At 34.4% G+C, this 23,289-nt stretch overlaps 2 protein-coding genes across 10 annotated transcripts in view; one reads left to right on the top strand and one right to left on the bottom strand.

Moving 5' to 3' along the window:
- Window positions 1-2,254, top strand: part of LOC111053639 (NPC intracellular cholesterol transporter 1) — a 94,040-nt gene extending 91,786 nt beyond the window's left edge. For all 9 annotated transcript variants that reach the window (XM_039419428.1, XM_039419424.1, XM_039419422.1 and 6 more), the window contains one exon: window positions 197-2,254. The gene's annotated coding sequence lies outside the window, so the exon portion shown is untranslated. The remainder of the gene's footprint in view (window positions 1-196) is intronic.
- A 5,481-nt stretch (window positions 2,255-7,735) lies between these two features.
- On the bottom strand, window positions 7,736-21,744 carry LOC111053640 (protein atonal homolog 8). The gene is made up of 3 exons (XM_039419419.1): window positions 21,521-21,744; window positions 9,097-9,901; window positions 7,736-9,051 (listed from the first exon to the last, which is right to left on the bottom strand). The coding sequence occupies exons 1-2, from the start codon at window positions 21,582-21,584 to the stop codon at window positions 9,165-9,167; spliced, it is 801 nt and encodes a 266-aa protein (XP_039275353.1). The 5' UTR covers window positions 21,585-21,744; the 3' UTR covers window positions 7,736-9,051; window positions 9,097-9,164.
- Window positions 21,745-23,289: the final 1,545 nt, after the last annotated feature.

The raw sequence follows: 23,289 nt of genomic DNA, 5'->3' as shown, positions 1-23,289 counted from the left end.
CGACTTGAATCTTAGACCTCACTTTGCTCGGTCGATAATTGATAATTAACTTGATTCAGTTTCTTTTATTTTATAAAAGGTTTAACAATATGTAATCTTAAACATTCTGCTAAGCTCATATTTGTGCTTAAATGCATTCTGACATCCTTTATGGAAAGTGAAAAATGCTTAAACATGATCTCTTTTCTAATTTTAGGTTATTGGAGAATCTTCTCTGAACTTCACCAATCCACAAAACAGCTGGAAAACTAAACTGGCGGAGAAAACTTGTCATATTGTAACAAATAATGTGCCTGAGAATTCGGTGTAATTCATGAACTGGTAGTTAGTTTCCTTTTTGATGTTTAATTAAACACACTCAAAATTTGAACGAAACTCAGTGTACTTCTAGATATTGAGGTGTGAAGCGAGTAAGCGTTTTTGAGACGAATTTCTGAAAAGTTTCATGTCTCAAAAATTAGCACGACCTTCTGTCACCCGCACCTTTAGCTAATAACTGTGATAAGACCAAACACTCAGATAACAGTACCTATATGTATACTGTTCTATGATATATCGACCATTATTTATTCATTATGTATTACTGTGATAGATCAGTGATATTGATGAATGCCTTAGATTTTATACGTTCGTAACTAGACTTTAGAATTGATATTGTTACTGAATCGATATTTTCTTGTTACTTAGGGAATTATAGTGTTATTCTTACTCGATGATGGAGTAATAACTACTTTACATCAACGGAGGCCATTACTGTCCATTAACTCTGTGTTTGTGTTGTATTTGCACAAACTTTTGGGTTCCAAATAGAGGGTTTACATGTACATAATAGTAGCGACATCTTTACGGTACGCTAATCGTTTTTGCTCTCTCCACTTGTGTCGAAATAGATATTACAATACAGAACAGAGTTCACTTGAAATAATCCTTGTTCAATATAGTATAATTTTCTGTATGTAGAAAATACGTTTCATTATTATATCGACAGTGGTTTACTTGACTTTTCAGTCGAGTATCGAGACTACTGTCCAATAGTTTAGAAATTTAGTATGCCCTGTATTCTGTCGAGTAATTATAGTGATATGGCTACTTTATTTATATCACGTTCTGATTCGAATAATTGATAAATAGCGCGTTTTGAAAGGTAACAGAGCTCATTTCCAAAGAAACAGTATAACTTTTTATGTTATTTTAGTGAATAATTTTGAGACCAATTAATTGGCTTGTACGTAAGAGGGATTGATCGGAATTGAGCACCTCTTTTGGGTTCACCTTTTAGGATTATTGGTAAAAATAACTCACTAATGCTGCGGGGTCTGAAATGTTCAAATGTGAGAAAATAATGAAAATTCACAGACAAATTGTCTAAAATGTTGCTATTCTTAAAATATGTTTCAACTTGAGTCTTTGCCTATATTCATCATTCTTGGCAAACATATTATAAAATATTCGGCGGATTAAGGAAATGCCCTGCATTACTGTTCCTATCCTATTGATATGAGTTCGTTTCCTGACATTGTCTGGTATTCTGCGCTCAGTAGTTTTGTTATAATTTTACGTCCGCCACGCACAATCCTATCCTGGCTCATGTATCGGCCATTAAATAATACAATTATTCTGGATATTACTCCTCTCATTTTATTTTAGTAAATTTGTTCGTTTTTAGTTTATTTACTCCACTTTGCTCAATTCATGCCTTTCTCAAAGAGTGATCAGTGATGTTCATGAAACATACTGAATAATAAAAATAGAATAATAAAATAATAGTGAATAATAAAAAATAGCCTATGTAAGTCTGTGTTGTACAAAATTATTGATAATTTTCCCCTATCTCAATTGAACACGAAAAAAGAGAATGGGAACGCTACCTTATATAATAACTTCTTTCACTTTGAATGAGTCAAAAATACAATCAAGTTGGAAAAATTATAGATTTTTCGAATCCGTTCATTGTTTACATAATGGGTGCCTTCCTACTGAATCTAATTTGCTACTCACTTTCATTATGCGGTTCCAATGAGTAGAATAAACAACTGAAACACTAGTTTCATTGAAAATTAACACCAAATCTGTTAAATTTTATAAATTTATATAAAATATTTTATTAAATCAATCTTTGAATTCTAATTGTACATGATAGGTCTTTGGTAGTTGATAATGATAGGGCATTACTCTTATAATGTAAGACCTGATGTGAAATGTTCCAAAATGTACTTATCTATTCTAGTCAGCAATAAATTTTTATTCGTCAAAATGTTTGTATCAATTTTTAATTCCTCCATAACAAGTGTAAAAATGTGAAGTTCTCAATTTTACTTATAGCTTATTATTAGTTTGAGTATCATGAATTCTATTAATTTCTCAATATTGTATGCCAGTGGTATACCTCTTCTAATTTTTCTTGTCCTCTTTTCCTTTTCCCAAGACGCCTCCTCAATCGTTCATTTTCATCATCTTGTTCCTCTTAATTATTCTTTATTTTTCTTCTTGTCTCTCCCTCCTATTCCCTATTTCATGTTTTGTCCATCATCATGTTTCTTATATCCAAATATCATTTGTTCACTTCCTTCCACTCCTAGTGGTTCCTTCTAACTGATACTGTTTTCACCTCCTTCCACTTCTACTTCTCCTTTTCTAATGCTTCCCCTTCTCATACTTCTGTTCCTTCAAAATAATTCATTCTTGTGAATGATTTCTGATTAAATTCTTTAATGCTTTCTGACAGATTACTAGTTATTGATTTGTTCTCTAGGCCTAATACCTCATTACGATTCTATATTTACTTACAAATAACTATTCACAGTAAAAGTAGTTATACTATCTATTAGCAGAGACATATAATACAAGTATTTATCCATAGTCTCTTCTCTCCATTAGTCCATTCATGAAATCATCTTATTATAATTTATCATCACATCATCACCTAGGCTTTAAATTCTTATGTAGAAAGTTGTCTTTGTAAATAAATAAATATTAACGGTATCTTTTTCCATGCTATTACTTAATTCGTTTCCAGATGGAAATTACTGAGATATTGCTTTTATTCAAATGCTAATGTAAATTGAACGAAAATCCAAAATCAAACCAAATTTACAGAGTGTAATTTGGATTTTCGATTAATAATAATAATTATACGGTAATTAGTTTCCTAACTTATTAAAAAATATTCAGTTTTATCAACTTCACTCAAGCTGGTAGTCACAAAATCACGCCACTGAATTTCTGAAATCCGCTACAGCCGAATTTGCTTCAACCTGTCATCAGAATTCTTTTCAATGAAGCTGAACTTAACCAATGCTGACAGATGTAAGTGAATCTCTCACTATATATCCTAGTGCTAGTGGTCTCGATCACCGACGGTGTGAAGAGCTTCCTGACCATAATAGTCCAGTGGGCGGTTTAGCCACTCTCTCTCACTCCGTCAGCGAGCTGTATTCAATGGATGGAAGCACTACAGTCAGGTACACAACACGTTTTGTTCTTGGTTTTGTTGTCTGGATTGGGGGGGCGGGTTGTTGAAGGGGGGTTCAGGCGCCAGTCTAGACATGTAGTTGGCGTCCACTAGCTGCCTGTGTGTGATGCCGCCGCCAGCCAAGGTGTTGTTCGCCACTCCTCTGCTCTGTCCTCCTCCTCCTCACTCCTCCATCACGTCCTCTTCATCCCTCACGCGCATTCCTCCTCTCTCGTCAACGGAACTGGTTCAACGTGCAACGCTAGTTGACTAAATAGTAACTAGTTGAAAATTTAACTTCATATTTATTTTTTCATTTTATTTACTTTTGGGTATCAGTGATTAATTTCACGAGAACCAATCAGAGAAGGTCTTTTAGAAAAGACGGATTGTGCAACCGGCACTTAATTTGGATATTCGTTTAATAATAATTGTACAATTACAAATCATAATATGAATATGCTGGGAAAGAACAACAGGCTTGGCCTAAAACTAATCTATTTCCAAATTTTTATGATGAATAACTTCCAAAAAGGTCGATGATGTATAGTATTATGTCAGTCAGGCTCTCCATTGAGTTTCTTGTGAGCCTCTATATATATTTCAGTTTTAGATGAAACTGAATAAAAATTGATAAAAGAGAAGTTTATACTGTATTTAAAAGTAAAATATAAAAAAGATAAATGAATAAAATTAGTTAAAACTTGTGTCACAAATTGACAAAAAAGCGTTGCAACATTTTGTGAAATTGCAACTTTTAAATTTATAATTTCAACCACGAATCAAATAATATGTGTGTAAAAGTCAATTTCCGGTTCTCTGGTATTTTCAAAATGTTTGGTTTAGGATAGAAGAGTCGGAAAGCGAGTTTTTTTATAAAAATAAGGTTGTGGTATTATTTCATATGGATTTCATCTAATTCAGTCCAGAATTTTTTCATTTTCTTCTTCAAGGTCATTTCTACTTATTTCGAAAAAATAATGTGTAAACATGTCGAATTTATCATTTTATGAAAAGGTTTTCATTTTAAAATTAATTATTAATCAAAATTTTCAACCCTAAAAGAATAAGCACACAACTTCACATAAAAATTAAATGTTACAAAAATTGTTTGGGGTCTCCCACGTTCACTAATGTTACAGTTTGCCACGTCGTTATCAGTTGAACGTTGAAGGCTAATGAGACGTTGAAATATTTAACTAGTTGAATTGAATAACTAGTTGCGTTTCTACTCCTTGACATCCCACTCGCGTGCTTGAGAACGAGTGGTACGAGTCAGTGAGTGAGAGGGCGAAGGTGAGTGTGTGTGAGAGAGAGAGCGAAAGTGTCCAACAAGTGCGAACACCTGCCGACTGCCGACCTGTCCGGCGCCACCTGCTGATGCCTTTTTATCCAATCATCCTTCTCTTCCTTCTTCTTTTTCTCCTCTTCATCAATTCATCTCTTTCTACCCTGTTTCGGTCTCTCTCTGAATACACCTTGCCGCTTTGGAGCATCGTTCATTGGTTATAGTCAGCATTACAGCATAAGAATGTCTTTTCTTCCAAAGTCTGGTCGGTCTTTCAAAAATAATTTGAAAAGAGATTGTCCAATAGTGTACGAAAATTGGTCTATCAGGAATAATGTTAAATGGAACCATATACAATAGATAGTGGGTTTTCACAGTATTTCTATTATGCTGGTGATTTGTTGATGAAAGATTGAAATTTGGCTGGATAAACAATTGCTGTATAAACAATGTGCTGAACATCACAGAGAAAATATCCTAATATATCTTTCTCTGTACAGAGACATGCAAAACCCGGCAATGAATGATGATGAAAGATGGTGCATTTCCATCCCCTTGCCAAGAACCACAGATTTAAGCCTGCTTATTTAGTCAATAGTCTATGTTACAACCAATATTGAATACAGGAACTAATAAGAACTAAAACCAATAGCTGGATAACTAACCCGTGATTTTCTATCAACATTCTTGAGAATCGTCAATAAAGACGGGATTTACGTCCGTATTACATTAAAACACCAGGCTCAGACATCAGTGTGTCAACAAGTGTCCGAGCGAGTCGCGGGGTATTATTAGTTTTTTTTATAGTTTTCATTACACTAGGTTCGCCAGCCGGGACACCAAATTCTGACGGCAGGTCACCAGGTTTTGGCGGCCGACTGGTGTCTCATCAGAGTCGCAACCCGGCCACCATTCCTGGTGTCCCATCAGCTTGCTCTACACACGGATACCATTGGTGTCTCTGAAATCCCAGTCTGGTGTTTATTGTAATACGGTCGTTTATATTTCTTTGATAGTGCTTACACTAAAGTCGACTACTGTCTAAAAATAATTAACATTTAACAGATTTGACTTGAATCATAGATTAAGAAATATGCTCTCTGCTTTAATCTCATGTTTGATTTAATGAATATTCAATTAAATGACGAATAGTGTTGTACGGTGACAAACCTATCTTTTCACAAGTTTGACCAATAAGTCAGCTCTCCATGGCTAGGCTATGCAAACAAGTGTTTTCCGATTGAAACTTTCAATCATTGAACTAACCAACTAAAGAAGAAAACTAGAAATAGCAAAGAGGAATTATGAATTCAAAAGCTCCAATAGTATATAACTGAGTACGGTATTTATTCTCAAATTTATAATCGAAGATATACAGTAATATTACATAAATTGTACAACGATATATAAACATAAATTTATTTACAAAGTAATACACTCGTATAATATACATACAGTAATTGAATATAGTATTTATTCTATATATCAGTCGATACAACAAAATTGTCGAATAATCAGGTATGAGAGGCCAAATATATTCTGAAGAGAATAGTCTGCATTTATCTGCATTGCAATAAATCGAAATTTGTAAATAGCCTCACATAGCAAACTATCACAGATAAGCTAACATTTTTTACAAAATCAATAAAAATTATCAATCTCTAAAATAGATGGTACCAATAATGATTCTTACTTAAGAATTTTTGATATTCTACTATTTTTTCAGCACTAGCACGAATGAAAAGCCTTATTTTCCTATCATTCCATTTTCTGAATTTGTATATAGACTAATAGATAAAAACTATCAAATAGGTACCACATAGAAAATAGCTGATTCAACTCTGCACAGCTAACATATTATTTCAAAACTAAATATTTTTAATCACAATTTTATTGTCTTTATAACAAGTACGGTACCGTAATAATTTCCATTTAATCCAAAAAGTAACCATTAGATCTGGTTAATATTTTCCATTTAATCCAAAAAGTGACCATTAGATATAGCTCACCCCAGTACAGCACATTTTTGTGAAGAATTATTTTACTGAAGCTTCAAACATCTCTCTTCAAAACCAATCTTTTTAATTCAATTCACAAACTAATAACAAATATAAAAGAGATTTATCAATTATATATTTGAGTTTAATTTTAAATAATGAAATATTACTATACAGCCTAACTGAAATATTAAAAATATTTTGGGAAATGATGGAAATAATTAGTAAATGTCAAACCAACAATTTTTAATAATACAGTAATATGCTTGGAATGAGGAGTCCAAAATCACGGGAATACGGAAAACTAATTGAAAATCAAAGAGGCTAATATTTGATGTTATATGGTATTGTATTGTTTGTGCTAACCTGATAAATGAATAAATTGTTCAGGAGGCAATTTTACCAGCATATTTGAATATAAACTTTTTGTATTAATAGCACTTGAATTTGAACAATTGGAAAACCATCAAGAAGCAGCAGTTTGTGATGTCTTGAACATTTAAACATGGTTAAATTTTAACCTTGATTAATTCCACAAGAACCAATCAGAGAAGCCGTCTTTTCTGAAACGCCTTCTCTGATTGGTTCTCGTGAAATTAATCATGGTTAAAATTTAGTTTCAATTTTATACAGATACAATAACAGAAAGGAGAATCAAGAAGATAGAAAATCTTTCACTGGAGATTTTGTTTAAAACTACCGTATTAGGAATGATCCCATTCTTTTAGATGAGTATTAATATCTATATCTTACAATTTGCTTTTATCTTTAAAATTGACAAGGAAGGAAGTTTATCATGAAATGAAGAAGTAGCAAATGTTTAGTCTAAAATCTACATGAAGCGTGAGAAATGAGTTTCAGACAATTCAATTGGGTTCAATGGAGGCCAGCTCATCTCATAACACTACAAACTACTAACTACATTCAAATCAGAACAATATTATCCCTTTGACATTATAGATTTCTCTGAAATCTCGCATTGTTTTTCATTTTGGCACTATTTTGTATTGGCTATGTAAACGTAGACCCAACAACCACTATTCATATCAGAGTATTATAAATTCAATATTTTTGAATTTTAGGGCTAATATACGAACAATAATAGCCTAACTATATAAAATTTTAGAAATGTTATACTCCTTTTTGTCTACTGGCTCACAATCTTTATTTCATAGATAAAATTGAACACAACGTAAAATTTTGGCAATCAAATTCATTAAGCAAGTTTTTAGAATGCCTAATTTAAGCACGGCATATCAAGTTACAATTGTATTACCATACAGTATATTATTACAATATTAGGCAATGTGGTGCATTACTTGACAAAGATGGAAGCTTCTGTTGAGAAATAAGGGAAACATATTCATTTCCTCTAAATAGTAATGTAAACAGTTGAACTATTATCAACCAGAAAAATCTCAGTAGTATTTGCACTCAGTAAATCTAGCACTAAACTGGATAGTAACCGATATAAATTTCAATATTCTTATAGAAGAGACGGAGTAATTGATATTTCTAAATGGAAATAAATTTAGAAACTTTTAAAACCATCTAAACCTTTATAAATTTAAAACCTTCATATGAATTGAAACCTTTCTAGTTATTCCTGTTTTCAGAAATTTATAATATACATCATTTGAGAAATTAAAGTTGGCTTGACTTTTATCTTATTGATGATGATGCCAATATTATTTATTTGTTCACTTTATTGAGCTCATATGAGTTCACTTGACATTAAAAATGAGCCCAACTGTGGGTTCAAACGGAAGCCAGTAAATTTGTATACACAACATTAAATTAGACCTTCATTAATTAAAGGCCTATTTTCTTCAAATAAGTTGAATCGTAATCCTTTTTTTCTCCAAAAAACGATTATTTGAAAAGTACCACAAGTCACAATTTTGCTTCACCTTTTCTATTTTTTTTGACAGTCATATTCTGTTATAGCAATATTTTACAAAATTTAAATGTTTAATTCTAAGAAAAATGTATATCGATTCCTTTTGACTGTGAATCCATTTTTACTTACAACTTCCTTTTGTATCTCATGTATATTTTGGATTGCAACAAAAGTGAGATAGCATTAAAATTGGCAACATTTAATTTGGATTTTTGTTTAATAGCCTAATATGTAGCCTATCTTAGTTTTTCAAGTACAGTGTGGTAAAATTGACGCGCTGATTTTTTTTACTATTATGGGATTTGTTTTTTGATAAATTCATCAACACTTTGCAATTCCAATACTTGAAAACTATATCAATGTTAAATACCTGTACTTTCATAACATTCATATCAACTTTGAAATTCCTAAATACCTGTACTTTCATAACATTCATATCAACTTTGAAATTCCTAAATACCTGTAGGCTATTTGCATAATAAATATAATCTTTAATAACATCACAAACACACCACTCACACAAACTGATCACTCATCCTTCTTCTTGCGCAGTTTGCCCTCCATCTGTATTGTCTTGGACACGTTGTCCACGCAATCGGCAAGCGACGGCTGACTGTGATCGGCCGAGTAGTCATCGCCGGCCACTCGACTCAGTGTCAAAATGTACGCACAAGCGATTCGCAGCACTGACAGTTTGGACAGTTTCTGACTGTGCGAATAGGCCGGCACACACCGCCGCAACGTGTCGAAAGCGGCACTGATCGTGTGCACTCGCGTTCGCTCGCGAGCGTTCGCCTCGATTCGGCGTTCGCGCGTCATGTTCTTGTAGTTTCGCTGATTGCTACTGTTGTTATCTGGTTTATGATTACTTGGACTAGAACTGCTGTTACTACTACTGCTGCACCCAGCGACTGCAGCCGATTTTTTACTGCCCAGTCTGACAACATCCTGAGGTCGGTAACTGGTATCCTCGCTCTCCGTCCTTAAAACTAGCGACAAGGGTTGCTGCTCGTCACTGCCGCCCCACGGACGGAACGGATCGTCAGTGTCGTCGCCGTCTTTTTTCCGCTTGCGCCGCTTGGCCGCCGTCGCCTCGTCGTTGGCGGCGCGTTTCTGCCGCTTGCCGGAAGAGGGCGGTGTGGAGGGGGGTGGTGCGGGTCGCAGCCGCGTCTCAACGTCGCTGCTGCCCGCCGGCGAGTGAAGGTCGTTGTCAAGGTCGTACTCTGCCGAACTGAAGCCAGAGTCCCGGTCCTGATGGAGACCGCCTGAAACAAACAAATGAAATTCGTGGTAAGAGATTTATTTAAACGAAAATTTAGATTATCGATGTCATAAGATTAAAATATGTCATAAGGGAGAAAATTGGATTATCTACTTAGAAATGTGATGAGGGAGTTGATGCGCCACTGCTGACAGAACCGTAATAATCGAAGGTAGAGAATTGTTGCACTTCCTAACAAATTAGCTACTTAGCTCTCATTAGCTAATTAGTCGTCTCAGAATAGGCGTTGAATAGGTTCAAGGAAAAACTTCAGCATTTGTATTTTGCTTATATTGATTACATTTCTATTCAGTAACCACACAATAGATGTACAGTAACTCTCTCCCATTGGCTGTCATGAAGGCAAATTGGCTATCTCTCATTGGTTAGCTTGTGCATTCACTCAACTTCCATTATCTGTCACTACTACGTCAACACAGCTAATCTCTAATTGGTTGGATTGTATGTGGTTGAATTCTCTCTCAAATCAGATTGGCTGTTGGCATGATGACAAACTTGCTCTCTGTCTGTCTCTCTCTCTCTCTCTCGCTCTCTCTTTCTCATTGGTTATACAGTAGCTTGATTGGTTGAACTCGCATGGTCCCATTATTGGTTGTTGTCATGATGACAAACTGTGTTACTTTTTATATGGAAGCACAGAAAAGTGTATAAAGAATTTTCCCGAAAATCCATGAATAAAATGATTTTTTTTAATAAAAGAGGGGATTTCTTAGATTCGCCATCAACCAATCACTCTCATTCGAACAACAGTGTCTCATTGTTTAGAAAGTGATTGGTTGAAGATTCTCATACTCAACTCCCATTGGTTGTTTCTATGACGAAGCTTGCTAATATCTAATTGATATCTATTGTGATTGGTTCAATATTTTCTTAAGTGCCATTGACTGTTACAAACTTGAAGAAATTGCTATTCTCCCCTATGATGATATAATACGGCTTTCAAATCATATTACTAAAAGAATCTAAACAATTTTTGATTGCCCTGAATTGTTGGCATTTCAATGGATTGCTTTGTATTGGTCACAGTTCCAATACTGAGCAAGCGATTTGCCTATTCCCCATTTTCCTATTTCATTGAGCGTTTCCCTATTGGTTGAAATTCCAAGCTACGATAGTAATTGGCTACTAGCTTGTGGTTGGAATCTCTCTTCCAATATGTGGAAGGTCTCAGCTTGCATTCACAATAGAACTCCCATAAAATGAGCCCCTCGGATCGTATTTATTCATAAAATATTCTTGATTCAAGTTAATATATACAGTAATAAAGAGAGATTTTTGTCTCTTCAGATATTTTATTTTGAGAATTTTCTACTTATATTGAAGATGTAAACTCCACTCACGTTATGAAATTGAAATTGAAACAGCGTTATCATTTCATCAATATTATTATCTAGAACTACATTTCACCAAAACTAGCAAGAATAGTGAAAATTTGCAGACTACTTCAAAGCTGACCTTTTAGAAGATAACTGAAAATGCATTTGAAAATTTCCACTTATCAAAAAAACCGCTGTTAGACTAAACAGGTTAAAAAACTCGTAGTATAATTGTATTTGTAATTGGGAATATGATCTTGTTGATTTGATAGGTTCATAATATATAGTGTCAGCAGGATACCTTCTACTACAAATTAAATATTATCGTAACAAATGAATAATGAAGTATTTTTGGTACTTTTTACAACATGGATCAGCATTCCTCTGAGTTACATACATTAGCAACAAACGTAGTCCTCAATCCGTATCCTAGTGAGTTTCCTGTCAGTTGTCGCTACACCAGTTATCAGTGAAATAATAGACATGGTACCTGGGTGAATTATTTCACCCCTCAATTTATTGTAGCATTATGCTTGTATCTATTCAGGGCGGTATCCATCCAGTTCTCCAAACGGGACGTCCCACTTTGGAGATTCATGAATGGGGTGTCTCGAAAGGTGGGCCTCCCTTTCAACAATAACACTTACTCTATGCCTATTGTCTGATCAACAATGATAATTCACGCGTTGAAGTGTCCCAAATGGGCAAGCACTACTTCAACTATCAATACGTTTATTTATTTAGGCAAACCTTCAGCAAAAAACCCTCAATGAAATCCAATTTTTGTCATTGGGGTTCGGATTTTTTGAGATTACCATCACGCAAGAGGGACACTGACACTGAAAACGCAGCTCATTCGAAATCGGTTAGTGTAGCGGTTTTGATAATAGAACCGGAAAATTATGCCTGATGTTGGTAGTTTGTTTATTCAGATGCTATTGAGTGCAATATTTTTTAATCATGACAGATGTTTAGAGTGTACTGAATAATTATTATTATTATTGTGAAATGGGTACAGAGCTGCACAAAATACAAATACATTTACATCGACGGTCGTAACATTATCTTTTCTTTCACAGGCACTTGTGTATCTAAATTGAACGCAATATTCGTCAGTTATATTTTCGAATACAGTATTCTGCACGGTAGATTTTAATCGGATATACTTTATATGCATTTCAATATTACAACTCTTATCATTCACAAGTGAATCAGCACCAAATATTTCACGATTACAATATCAGGCAACATTAATACTTTTCATCTTCTGAATTTCTTTATATATTTGAAACAGGAATTGATAATGATCGTAAAGATTATTATTTGATTAGCTAAATGTAGAATGATATAGGTACTTGACATATTCATCAATAAACTATCTATGTATAAGAAGTGGAAAAAATTACTAGAAGAAGGAGCTGGAAGAATCACATAGACAGAAGGAAAATGAGTTTCAGAAACTGTTGCTGGTGAGATATTGTGATACCTATCCATAATGAAAAAACACTGGGTTGTTGTCAAAAATATCACTTATTCATTTTAAAAATCACAAACATGTTTCAACACCAATGGTGTCATTCTCAGTTGTTGAAATAATAAGATGTAGACTTATTGTTGTGAACAAAATAAGTTGTAGAAATAGAAAGTTGAAGAAAGGAGCAGGAGGAGGAAAAAGAAACGAATCAAAACCAAGAAGAACAGGTATTGAGAAGAAAACAAGAAGAAGCGAGGAGAAGAGCAAGAAGAGGAAGATAAAGAAATGAGCAGATGACGCGCAATGAAAAAGAACGAGAGTAGCCTATAGCGAGATGAATAGAAAGGAGAAAAACAGCGAGATGAAGAAGATGATGATGATGATGAAGAAGAAGAAGAAGAAGAAGAAGAAGAAGAAGAAGAAGAAGAAGAAGAAGAATAAGCAAAATGCAGGAGGAGGTAGCAAGAACAAAAATAAAATTCGATGCGAGGGAAAGAACAAGAAGAAAAAAGAAAATTAGAACAAGACGATGAAGCGTGGGAAGAAGATGGAGGAACAAGATAAGAAACTAAAAGAAAAAGAAATGAGCAAAATAAATGACACAAAGGACCAAAAGAAGAAGGAGGATAAGATGATAAGGTAGAACTAAATAATCAAAATCATAGACTGAGTAAACAGTTAGATCTGTGACAAAACCAATCTCGTTGCTTGATGTCGCGTGTGCTATTCTGGAGTCGCGTGGCCAACGTTGGGCGTTTTCTGGCAGTGAGAGGAAGTCGTGCTTGCCGGTTGGTTTACCGCACCGGACCGGTAGACCGAAACCGGTGGCAAGGCAAGACTCCTGTCTGCACTGATAAAGCATGATAAGTTGGTACAACAGTAGTTGTTATTTGCTGGCTCACTGGCTTGTCGCTTTTCATCAAATCAATGCTTGAGCACCCTCTCCACAGCAGCAGTCGCCAGTCAGTACTCATCTTCTTCACGCTCTACGCACTTCTAGTGGTGACTCACTATCTATCTTGAGAATTGATGAGTTCAAATGTGAAGGGAAAGAATTCCAGTGAGTTGGAGGTGGAAAAAATTTATGATAGGGAAGATTTAAGCTGCGTTAACATTAACAAAATGTTTATTTTTCCGTCCTTATAGATTCTATTAGATTGAACGGAACTTGACAAACACATATGCTCATCATGTGTATGATAAGTTATGTTCAATCTAATAGAATCTATGTAGACGGAGAAATAAACATTTTGTTAATAACTTTGGTGTAAACGCAGCTTTAGAAGGAACGTGAAATCTGCTGAAGAGATTGTGTTTGTTTTACCATCAAAACACTACTTTAAAATGAAATCTTGAAATAACATGGAGTTAATAGCAATAGATACGAGGATAAATAAGTGATTATCATCAATGATAGAAATCATTAATTTAGATTCGAAATCCAATTTACTTGTGGTTGATTTGAATTCTAGATTGTATGGATCTCTTATTAAAATTTCTATATTGCTTTTGTTCAAATGGCAAATAAATTGATTTGATTTTGATTTAACTAAAATATCTTATTGGATCAAGAACAGAACTGCAATATATTCTATAGTGTAGGCGTACATAGAGAAGAGTCAGAATACAACAAATAACTACTCATCTTTCATCAATGTTACATAATTATTCTGAGTCTAAACTGAATTTATCATATCAATAAAAAATAATTATAGTACCCTTTAAAATTAATAAAACAATAATACAATTTGTATTATTGTTCTATTATTCTATTAATTTTAAAGGGTACTATAATTATTTTTCATAAATACAAGAAAGTAGCCCTGAATTCATACATTTATCATATCAAATTGAGTCAAAAAATAATTTGGTACAAATTATCATAGATTGTGTCAATCTGTATAAGTTATTTCAGTTGTGGACAAACTAATCACATTCTATAGAAATAGATAAGTTTCATTATTATTATTTAGTCCTGGAGAATTGGAGAACCGAAAGAATTGAAAGAGTAGGCTACCCAGTAACTAGAAAATTGAGTATCAATAGGAAAGTTCAAAGTTGATCGTTGACGTACCTAGCTTTCAATGAATTCCAACTCAGCTCGATCATTGAAGAATGCAAGAATCTAATACTCTCTATAATTATTACAAATAATATATTATGGAGATAATTACATGCAATTTTCAAAAGCAACAAAAAGACTTTCCGAATTTTGCTATCAGCACATCAGCAGTACGGTACCGTACATGACATTCTAAAAATACTTTTTATGCCAGAATTAAACGCCAGAATTTAGTTACGGTACTCTTCACGTCATATCGACATGACAATAAATTTCTGTTGACTGTGACACTGACGTACTGCAGAAAAAATCGTACCTATTATTTTAATCAACTTCGATCAACTTATAGGCCAACTTGTAGCCTAATTTGCATTTGTTCACCAGAAGGTAAATGTGTCAACCGTTATCAAATTCCAACAATTTACATACAAAATGTATTCAGAAACTATTATATTTATACATTTACGAAAAATCAGTCAATCGTAGATAAGATTAGGAAATTGAAGAAGCTTTGGGCAATAGCCTGTTTTTATTTTTCGACTATTGTATTGTTTGCTCTGTCCAATAAATAAATACAAAAATATCTAATTGAATCTAGAAAACCCCTATCAAATTGAAAAATCCAAAATAAGACTCGAGAATGGTAGTCTTAATAATTTTTATCCAAAATGGCTTAGCGCTAATCAAATCGAGAAACTACAATCAGAGTGCTTCTTCACTCTGATTGGTGGAAGACGAATGGGATCGCTCCAATCAGCGAGTAGCTTTTCCATAATTGAAATCTGTGAGCTCAAGTCGGCACGTTTCACCATAAACTAATTCATTCCTGAATGCTCTACGGCTCCACTCAGTTGCAGATTCCTTTCCTTGAGATACATCCTGTTTTTACAATTCTGAGTTCACTAATTAGTCTATCACTGACTTGATTACTTAATCACTAATTAATATTAATTCTGTACGGTACCATTGGAAAAGAAAAAATCTTGAATTTGATGTCTTGGATTCTCTTTTAGAACTAAGGAGTATTACGCGAATAGTTTCAAATTATTGAAGATTAACCTTTCTATGATACTCCTGTTAAGGTAATTAAGTATAATTCTGGATATCACATGAATATCACCAATCATATTTATGATCAAATTTGTTCAAGTTTTGAAATTATTTTTCAAGTGAGGAAGATGAACTTCCTATGATATTCAAGACTTTAGTTAAGATAATGACATACTTCAATTCTGGATATCAAATGAATATCACTAATCATACTTATAATTATTCAAGTTTGTAAATCATTTTTCAAGTGTATTGGCCTACGATATTACAACGTCGCAGTGTAGGCCTAGAATCTAATACATGATTGGTGAAAAAGATCAGCTGGTATTTTTTGAAATCTTTTTCACCAATGAAATCAGAGTCATGTATTTGACTCTAGGCCTACACTGCGACGTAGCAATATCGTAGGCCGCGGCCTTGTATTAGAGGTGGCTATGCTAATATCCCAAATGTTAAAATCAAAAGTTATCTTTCAAGCCCGGGTTTATCACGAAGCACTTCGATCCCACTCCGATCCGATCACATAATAATAATCATAAAATTTATAATTTTTAATGACTGAGATGTTTCGTAAATCATTTTTCAAGTGTATTGACTAATATCTCAAATGTTAAAATAAAAAGTATCATATATAAGCTATATATCATAATTATAATGATGATCAGTGATGACAACGGCTTGCATGCCACACACGTCCGTCGTGTGATCTCTGTCTCCTTCTTTCTTATTCCTTCCTGTTTATAAAAATAATTCTCTTCCCCAAGATCCTTCATGTCAGTAACTGTTGGAATGTCGGGGAAATTCTCCATACATGCTTCTATATCCTTCTCTATGCTACTATAGCCTAGCCTATAAAGAAATAACTTATGCTCTTTATTGTAATCTATAAACCATATATGCTCTTTATTGTATTCCATAACCATCAGACAGTGTCAGCCCACCCGCTCTTATATTATATTAAAGTTCTGTTCACCAAGATGCTTGTTTGTAGGTCTGTTGCCTCACCCAACTAATTGCCAACTTAATTTCCAACTTGTAAACGATCACTTCCGGCCCAGGTCCTGCTGTTCTGTTGGTCTCTCAAAGTCAGCTTCCTGTTTCGGGGGTGCTCTGTTTCGGGAGTCACAGGAGGAAGGAAGAGGAGAAGGAGGAAGATGGTGAAACGGAGGAGGAGGAGGAGGAGGAGGAGGAGGAGGAGGAGGAGGAGGAGGAGGAGTAAGTGGAGGAGTAGGAGGAGGAGGAGAAGGAACACAGCTGGCGCAATAAGTGACGACGCAAAGAAATCATCTAATTTCTAATGACCGGGAGGGTTGAAAGTTGTTGTGGGTTTCTGCCCTCGTTTGCAGTGTGCCTGCAACACTACAATTTGATGACTTATTTCGGTAGCTTACCCTTCTACTTGCTAGGATTGCCTACACATTGAACACACATACTTGACACTAATTTTGGAACACAACAGTGTGGCATCTTTCCTGCCTTTTCTTTTACCACGTCCTCTTCTTTTTCTTCATATTTACACTCAGTTTCAATCTTTCTTCATATCCTTATTAGTTTGCCTACATTTCCTCCTTCTTTTTTCACCTTCCTCTTGTTCTCCATACAGTACTTCATATCCTTCCGTTTCATCTATAATTTCCATTTATCAATTTCTAGAATTATATGTTGCATTGTTTTATTCAGTTCACTGGTTCAATTTATCTGTTGGATTTCAGTTCTAACATAGATCTATTTCAAATTCAGTACGATAGTATCCATTACAATCGATTATATTGAAAATGGAATTAATTGACATGAGAACTACAATAACATAGTCAGATCATGCGCTAATCATCCTTTGATGTGGCATGTATGTTGTTATCAATTAATCATCTCTCATTAATCAAGCATATCTAAATTGAATCGAATTGGACAAATGAATGAAAATGAACATTAGTTCCTATGAGGTTTAAAAAGTGAATAATGGATAAGAAATCTCTCCAAGTTACGACAAATTGCTGAATATTATACAATTAGAACAACTGTTTAAAATTGAACAATAATAATTATAGAAGGTTGATCAGCTCTGATCCACTGATCAACCTTTAAAAGGGTTGAATTGACAAGATGTTTTCCCTATGGTACAACCACAGATCTCTGTTTACTTAATATATGGTACAACACATAAAACTGGTAAACACACGACAATACATTCAAACAATAATGGGCAAAGTGAGAAAAGAACACCTGAACGATAATCGAACATGAGGAAGAATGAGAAGGACAGAGGGTGACGATAGGAAGGTAGAAAGAAACAAGGATATGTCGTCGAGCGGACGGCCAAAACGGGATGAACGAGGAAGAGGATGACGATGAGGGGGGTTAAACTGTCGACGCCACTGCTGTATTTAGATGACTGCCGACTGCCGAGAGCGAGATCTGTGACTGTGTGTGTGTGTAGCTGATGTAGTTTTCTATCACAGTGAGCACAGAAGAAGTGTTGAGAAGTAGGAGGTGGTAGAGTGGGAAGGGTCGAGGTGTCGTCGTGGTGAGTCCAGATGGCCGGGGCTCTGAGAATCAGAAGAGGAACAAGAATAAAGTACATACAGATGATGTTGAGGAGGTGGAGGAGTGGAGAGAGGTGAGGAGGAGACTGGCAGACCGGCAGGAATGCACACCAGGCGCCAGTTAAACATCTGGCGCCAGACCTCCTCCTCTTCCTCCTCCACCACACAGCCCAGAGACGCGCCACCTGACCAACAACTCCTCCTCCCTGACCCCTCCCCGCCGACAATCACTGATTTAACACCATTGCCGACGCCGTGCCGCCAGCTAACATAAATATAGCTATATTTCCACTCAACCATCTACACTATAGTTATAATGTGGCAATACTGTTCTACTATTATTTATGCATCACAATCCTCCTGTACAGAGTACAGTATATTCATAGTTATACAGAGTGTACGAAATATTTATATAGTAGTGTATTGTCAGATATAATTCAGCTCATTTGGAATTAGAAATACAACTCACAGCAGAAAATTCTTGTACTGCAGTTCTATAGAAGCAGTACCTTATCTTATAAGTGCGGTGGTGTTTAGCCCTGACACCTCAGACGTGTTGAAAACCAGGGTGTCCCGAGGGTTTCAAAAAGGAGTTTTACTCTTCCCGAGCAAGAGTAAAACCAGTATGATCACAATGTTTTGTTCTTAGCGAGAACTAACTGTGATTTATTGTGATAAAATGTCAGTTTTACATATTATTCAGATCTACTGTAATAATCTTGCAGTTTTTTATAATAATTGTCTATACCGTGCTTATTTTATTTTAACTATATTATATTCAAATGACTTTATGATTATATATTTTTTATTGTCTTTAAAATGATAAGTTTGACTATCAGCAATGACTAAAATAATGTTTAGACTAGTATGTGAAATGCGCAATAAGAAGAAGAACTCCCACTGCAGCAGATGAGGGTTTTCATAAAATACCCTGAAAAGTGTGGTTTTCCATCTGTAACGATTTATTGTTTCGGTTCTTGGGGGGTTCCAAACCACCAAAAAGTGATTTTGAGGCTCATAAATGACAGTTAGTTAAAGAGTGATGTAGTGAATAGAGTAGTCATAGGATAGTCTCGAAGGCATTATCTTTGATCTATTTTGACAGTGATTAAGATATCAGCCAATCAGTCCAACCGCTGAGTAAATTTTGGTCAATCATACAATTAATGTGGATTTGGTATTCCATACGATTGCATGTATGGTTTTGATTGTTCATTTAACTGTACAATTTACAACCACAAATGTTGTATTCTTACTCCACTGGCATGAGGAAAGGGATGATGAGTTAGTTATTAACTTTATTGTAAGAATAGAGACAGCAACTACTGTATATAGGCTACAAAATCACAAATTCTTAAGTATAGTTCCTTAACAAAGGAATAGAAAGAAATGAAGTATTGTGAATAATTTCAATTGTCACAATAATATTATTGTACTGTAATCGAATTTAGAACCAAATCACCGGTAGTGATAAATGGTGTGATTCACAATACCAACATAGTGAAGAAAAGAAAAAGTGTGGAAGCTGCTATCATAGGTACGTGATTTTCACAAAATTAATTATTGTTGAATATTGCTAATTTGTTTGTTGAAATTTCATCATAAATTATAATGCAATCGAATACTACGCGAAGTATTCGCATACGGTAGCCTAGTAATATTCTATGCGAGGTATTTTTGGTACATTATCACTCACAAGTTCTATTAACAATAATGTAATGAACGATAATTCATTATTTCATTGAAATTTGAAATTATTAAACGATAATAATTTTGGAGCAACACTTCTATCACCTATCTGATCTGCTATTGGTCGACTCGCTTCCTCCTTCCACCCAAGCCACTCATTGGTTAACTGTAGTGTCTAATCGTCTTTTGATTGAAATCCCAGGCTTGTGATTAGTTGTAATCTAATTCTTTTGATTGGCTGATGACTAACGAGCTATTGATTGGTTGTAGCTTCTAGCTTCTTACCTATTTGTAAATGATAATTGGATATTATATTTATTACTCTCTTATTCTGTGTCAACACTCACCGACTTATGAACTATAAGAACTGAATGTTACTGTATAGAATGTTTCAATGCTTGAATTATGAACCTGTAGAATGTTTGTTTCATCAGATCAGATTCCTATATCCTATATGAAAGACCTCATAATGGAAGAAATTCCCGAGATTTTATTGATTAAACTCTTGAGATGTAATTTGGATGAATGTAGGCTTACAAAAGAGGTTTCAATCTCTTCTATTTTTAAGCGCGGCACAATATTCATTCTGTAAATTTATTTGATAAAGATAAATAAATATAAGCCTGAGTGAATTGGTATCCAAGGATTTCATAGGATGATAGGTCTTTTAGTACTTCTACTTTTTCTGTAGGCCTATTTCTAATAATGAATTCGTGTATTTAACAAATCAAATGTTATCTTGTCTCGTATCCCCAATAGTTCGCAACTCCAGTGAGACAATTCGAGATGCGCTTATCATTAGATATTTTTATGCTTAAAGTCTCAAATTTTATACTTTATTTCGAATGGTATAATTTCAGCCTTCTACGACCAGTAATCCTGACTTGGAAACCCTAAAAAAATGAATACCCTTGGACTTGGCTGAATCTAACCTATCATGCATGAATGGTTATCATGGATGAATCATTATTGAGTAACTTGTAAGACAATAATTGATAATGAACAACTAGTGTACAGTTGGCAAGTAGTAGAAGATTTCATCATGTGTATCATTATTCTCAAACTTGTTTGATTTGAGTGTGTGATAATTTTGGTCATTATTATAGTATCAAAATTGGGAGAGTTAATTTTTGAAGAATTTTAATGCCCTTATTAATGTTCTTGTAATCTCAATATGAATCTATTTATACTATTGTTAAGTATCTAGATAGTGCCTACAAGAAGTCAGTTTATTGAAAAAAAAACTATTATCAGAAATATGTAAATAGAAACTTTCCATTTAATTTCGTGTAACTTACTGATCACGAAAATTGTCAGTAATTTTGAATCTGTCAACGCAAATTTTTTTTCCTGAAAGTCGATCTTATAAGCTGATAAGATGAAAGTCGATAAGCGAGTTCTTGAATCCGTTCAGCATCTGTAACAAACTTAATTAAAGATATATTTGATTGTTGTTAAATTTACTTACCGGGTGAATCTTTGGATTTTGATCCATCATCAATGTAGGTGGGATCAGGCGCCAGTCTATCCATGTCTGTTAATGACGAATTAATGGTCACATGTCACTTGTCACAAACACACCGTCACACTTTGTCACAAAAATTTAAGAAACTATTTCGCGACAAAACAAGATCTGGATAATTGCCACAGGCTCACATCCCAACAATAAGCAAAGCCGTGCGTTTGAAAACTGGCTCCAATTCCGGATCTCCGCTGGCGCTTACAGAACATGCTTACAGGCAGGAAGCTCACTCGATACGAATGATTGAGGCGCCTCCTTGTCTGTTGCTTATGTCATTGAGCAAACTCCCCTATAGTGAGGTCCACGTTATAATGGCAGTGGATAAAGATAGAAGAATGGTGATTCCGATTCTCTGCATTTATTAATTATATTTCTACACTGTCAAAAACATAATTGGCATCGTTGTGGACCTAGAAAAAGATAGTACCACCGGCTTTGTCGAATGATAGACAAGGATAGCAAAACCAAAGTTGATCAAATACTGTCATTATAACGTGGACCTCACTATAGTGTTGCAATGTTGCCAGAGCTTGAAAGAAGATATTTTATTTGAAGTTTTCTTCAAGAAATCAAAATTTTGAAGAAATCTCTCCCAACTTTTCAAACAATAAATTTTTGGTTTTGTGGAATTTGGTTGTCCTGTAATTTATGAGCTTAAAATTACAGTACCGTACTTATACCACTGGTAATAAGGAACCCACCTAAAATATTGTGGGTTCATTCAGTTCCCATCATATCATTCACCTGTCCATTTGCTTATTTTGGCATCAATCTCAGAAGAAGAATATTATTTCCTCTCTTCTCTTATCACCCTTTTTATTTCAGTTCCAATTTTCCTATGTCATCTCAAAGGTATTAAATCATATCATCCGTTGTATTAATCAAATCAAATCAAATTTTATTCTCACAATTTACAAATAATACAGTACATTTATATTATATACCCTTACGTTATGAGAGACTCACATGTAGGCTTAAGCCTGTGTTTGTGAGGGCCTGGCGTAATTCGCTGAATTTAAAATCGATTAACTAAATTATGAAAATTGATATTATATTAAACTAAATTGAGAAAAATACAGATTAAAAAAACGATATGAGTAAATGTTGATATTAAAGAAAGAAAACAAATAATTGGCTGCAGAAACAGCCAGTTATAATTATTGACTAAAAGTTAGTAAAACTAAAAGGTAGATACACTATAGCAAAGCAATTAAATACCAAGTTATAAAGAATTTTCCAAACTTAAAATGAAAGATGGTGATGACGATGGACAATCCAATCAAAAACATGTAATACTATAACAGTAAACTACACTGGCTACAAAAAAAATAATAATAATCTAATATTAACAGATCAATGGATTTCTATATTGTCATTATTTCATTTTATTGATATTGAAACATTTTATTGGATGTTTTTTATTCCAATAAATTTTGAATTCGATGTTTCTCAGCAAAAAATCTCATGCATTTCGATGGAGATTGGAGACACAGCTACCTACCTTCAGCCACACCCAGAGGTGTCTGTCTGGCTCCAAAACTCTTGGGGGTGCGCGGTGCTCTTTTATTCTCCTTCTCCTTCTAATCTTCGAACCTTCCTTTTCTCCGTTTAAAAGGATACATCCAAAAACCGACCACAAAAGTGTTTTTTTTCTGAAAGAAGATAAAATAAGTGTACGGGATGAGGATGAAAGGATGAGGTGTCAGAGCAGGCGC

The sequence above is a fragment of the Nilaparvata lugens genome, chromosome 1 (assembly GCF_014356525.2).
Source record: "Nilaparvata lugens isolate BPH chromosome 1, ASM1435652v1, whole genome shotgun sequence".
In the NCBI taxonomy this organism is placed as follows: Eukaryota; Metazoa; Arthropoda; class Insecta; order Hemiptera; family Delphacidae; genus Nilaparvata; species Nilaparvata lugens.
The sequence above is the reverse complement of the archived record's forward strand: the minus strand, read 5'-3'. Positions and strand labels throughout refer to the sequence as shown.

Coding starts and splice junctions, on each gene's coding strand:
- LOC111053640 (XM_039419419.1), bottom strand. CDS start 21,584: ATGGATAGACTGGCGCCTGATCCCACCTACATTGATGATGGATCAAAA. Junction 9,902..21,520: donor AAAATCCAAAGATTCACCCG/GTAAGTAAATTT, acceptor TGTTTGTTTCAG/GCGGTCTCCATCAGGACCGG.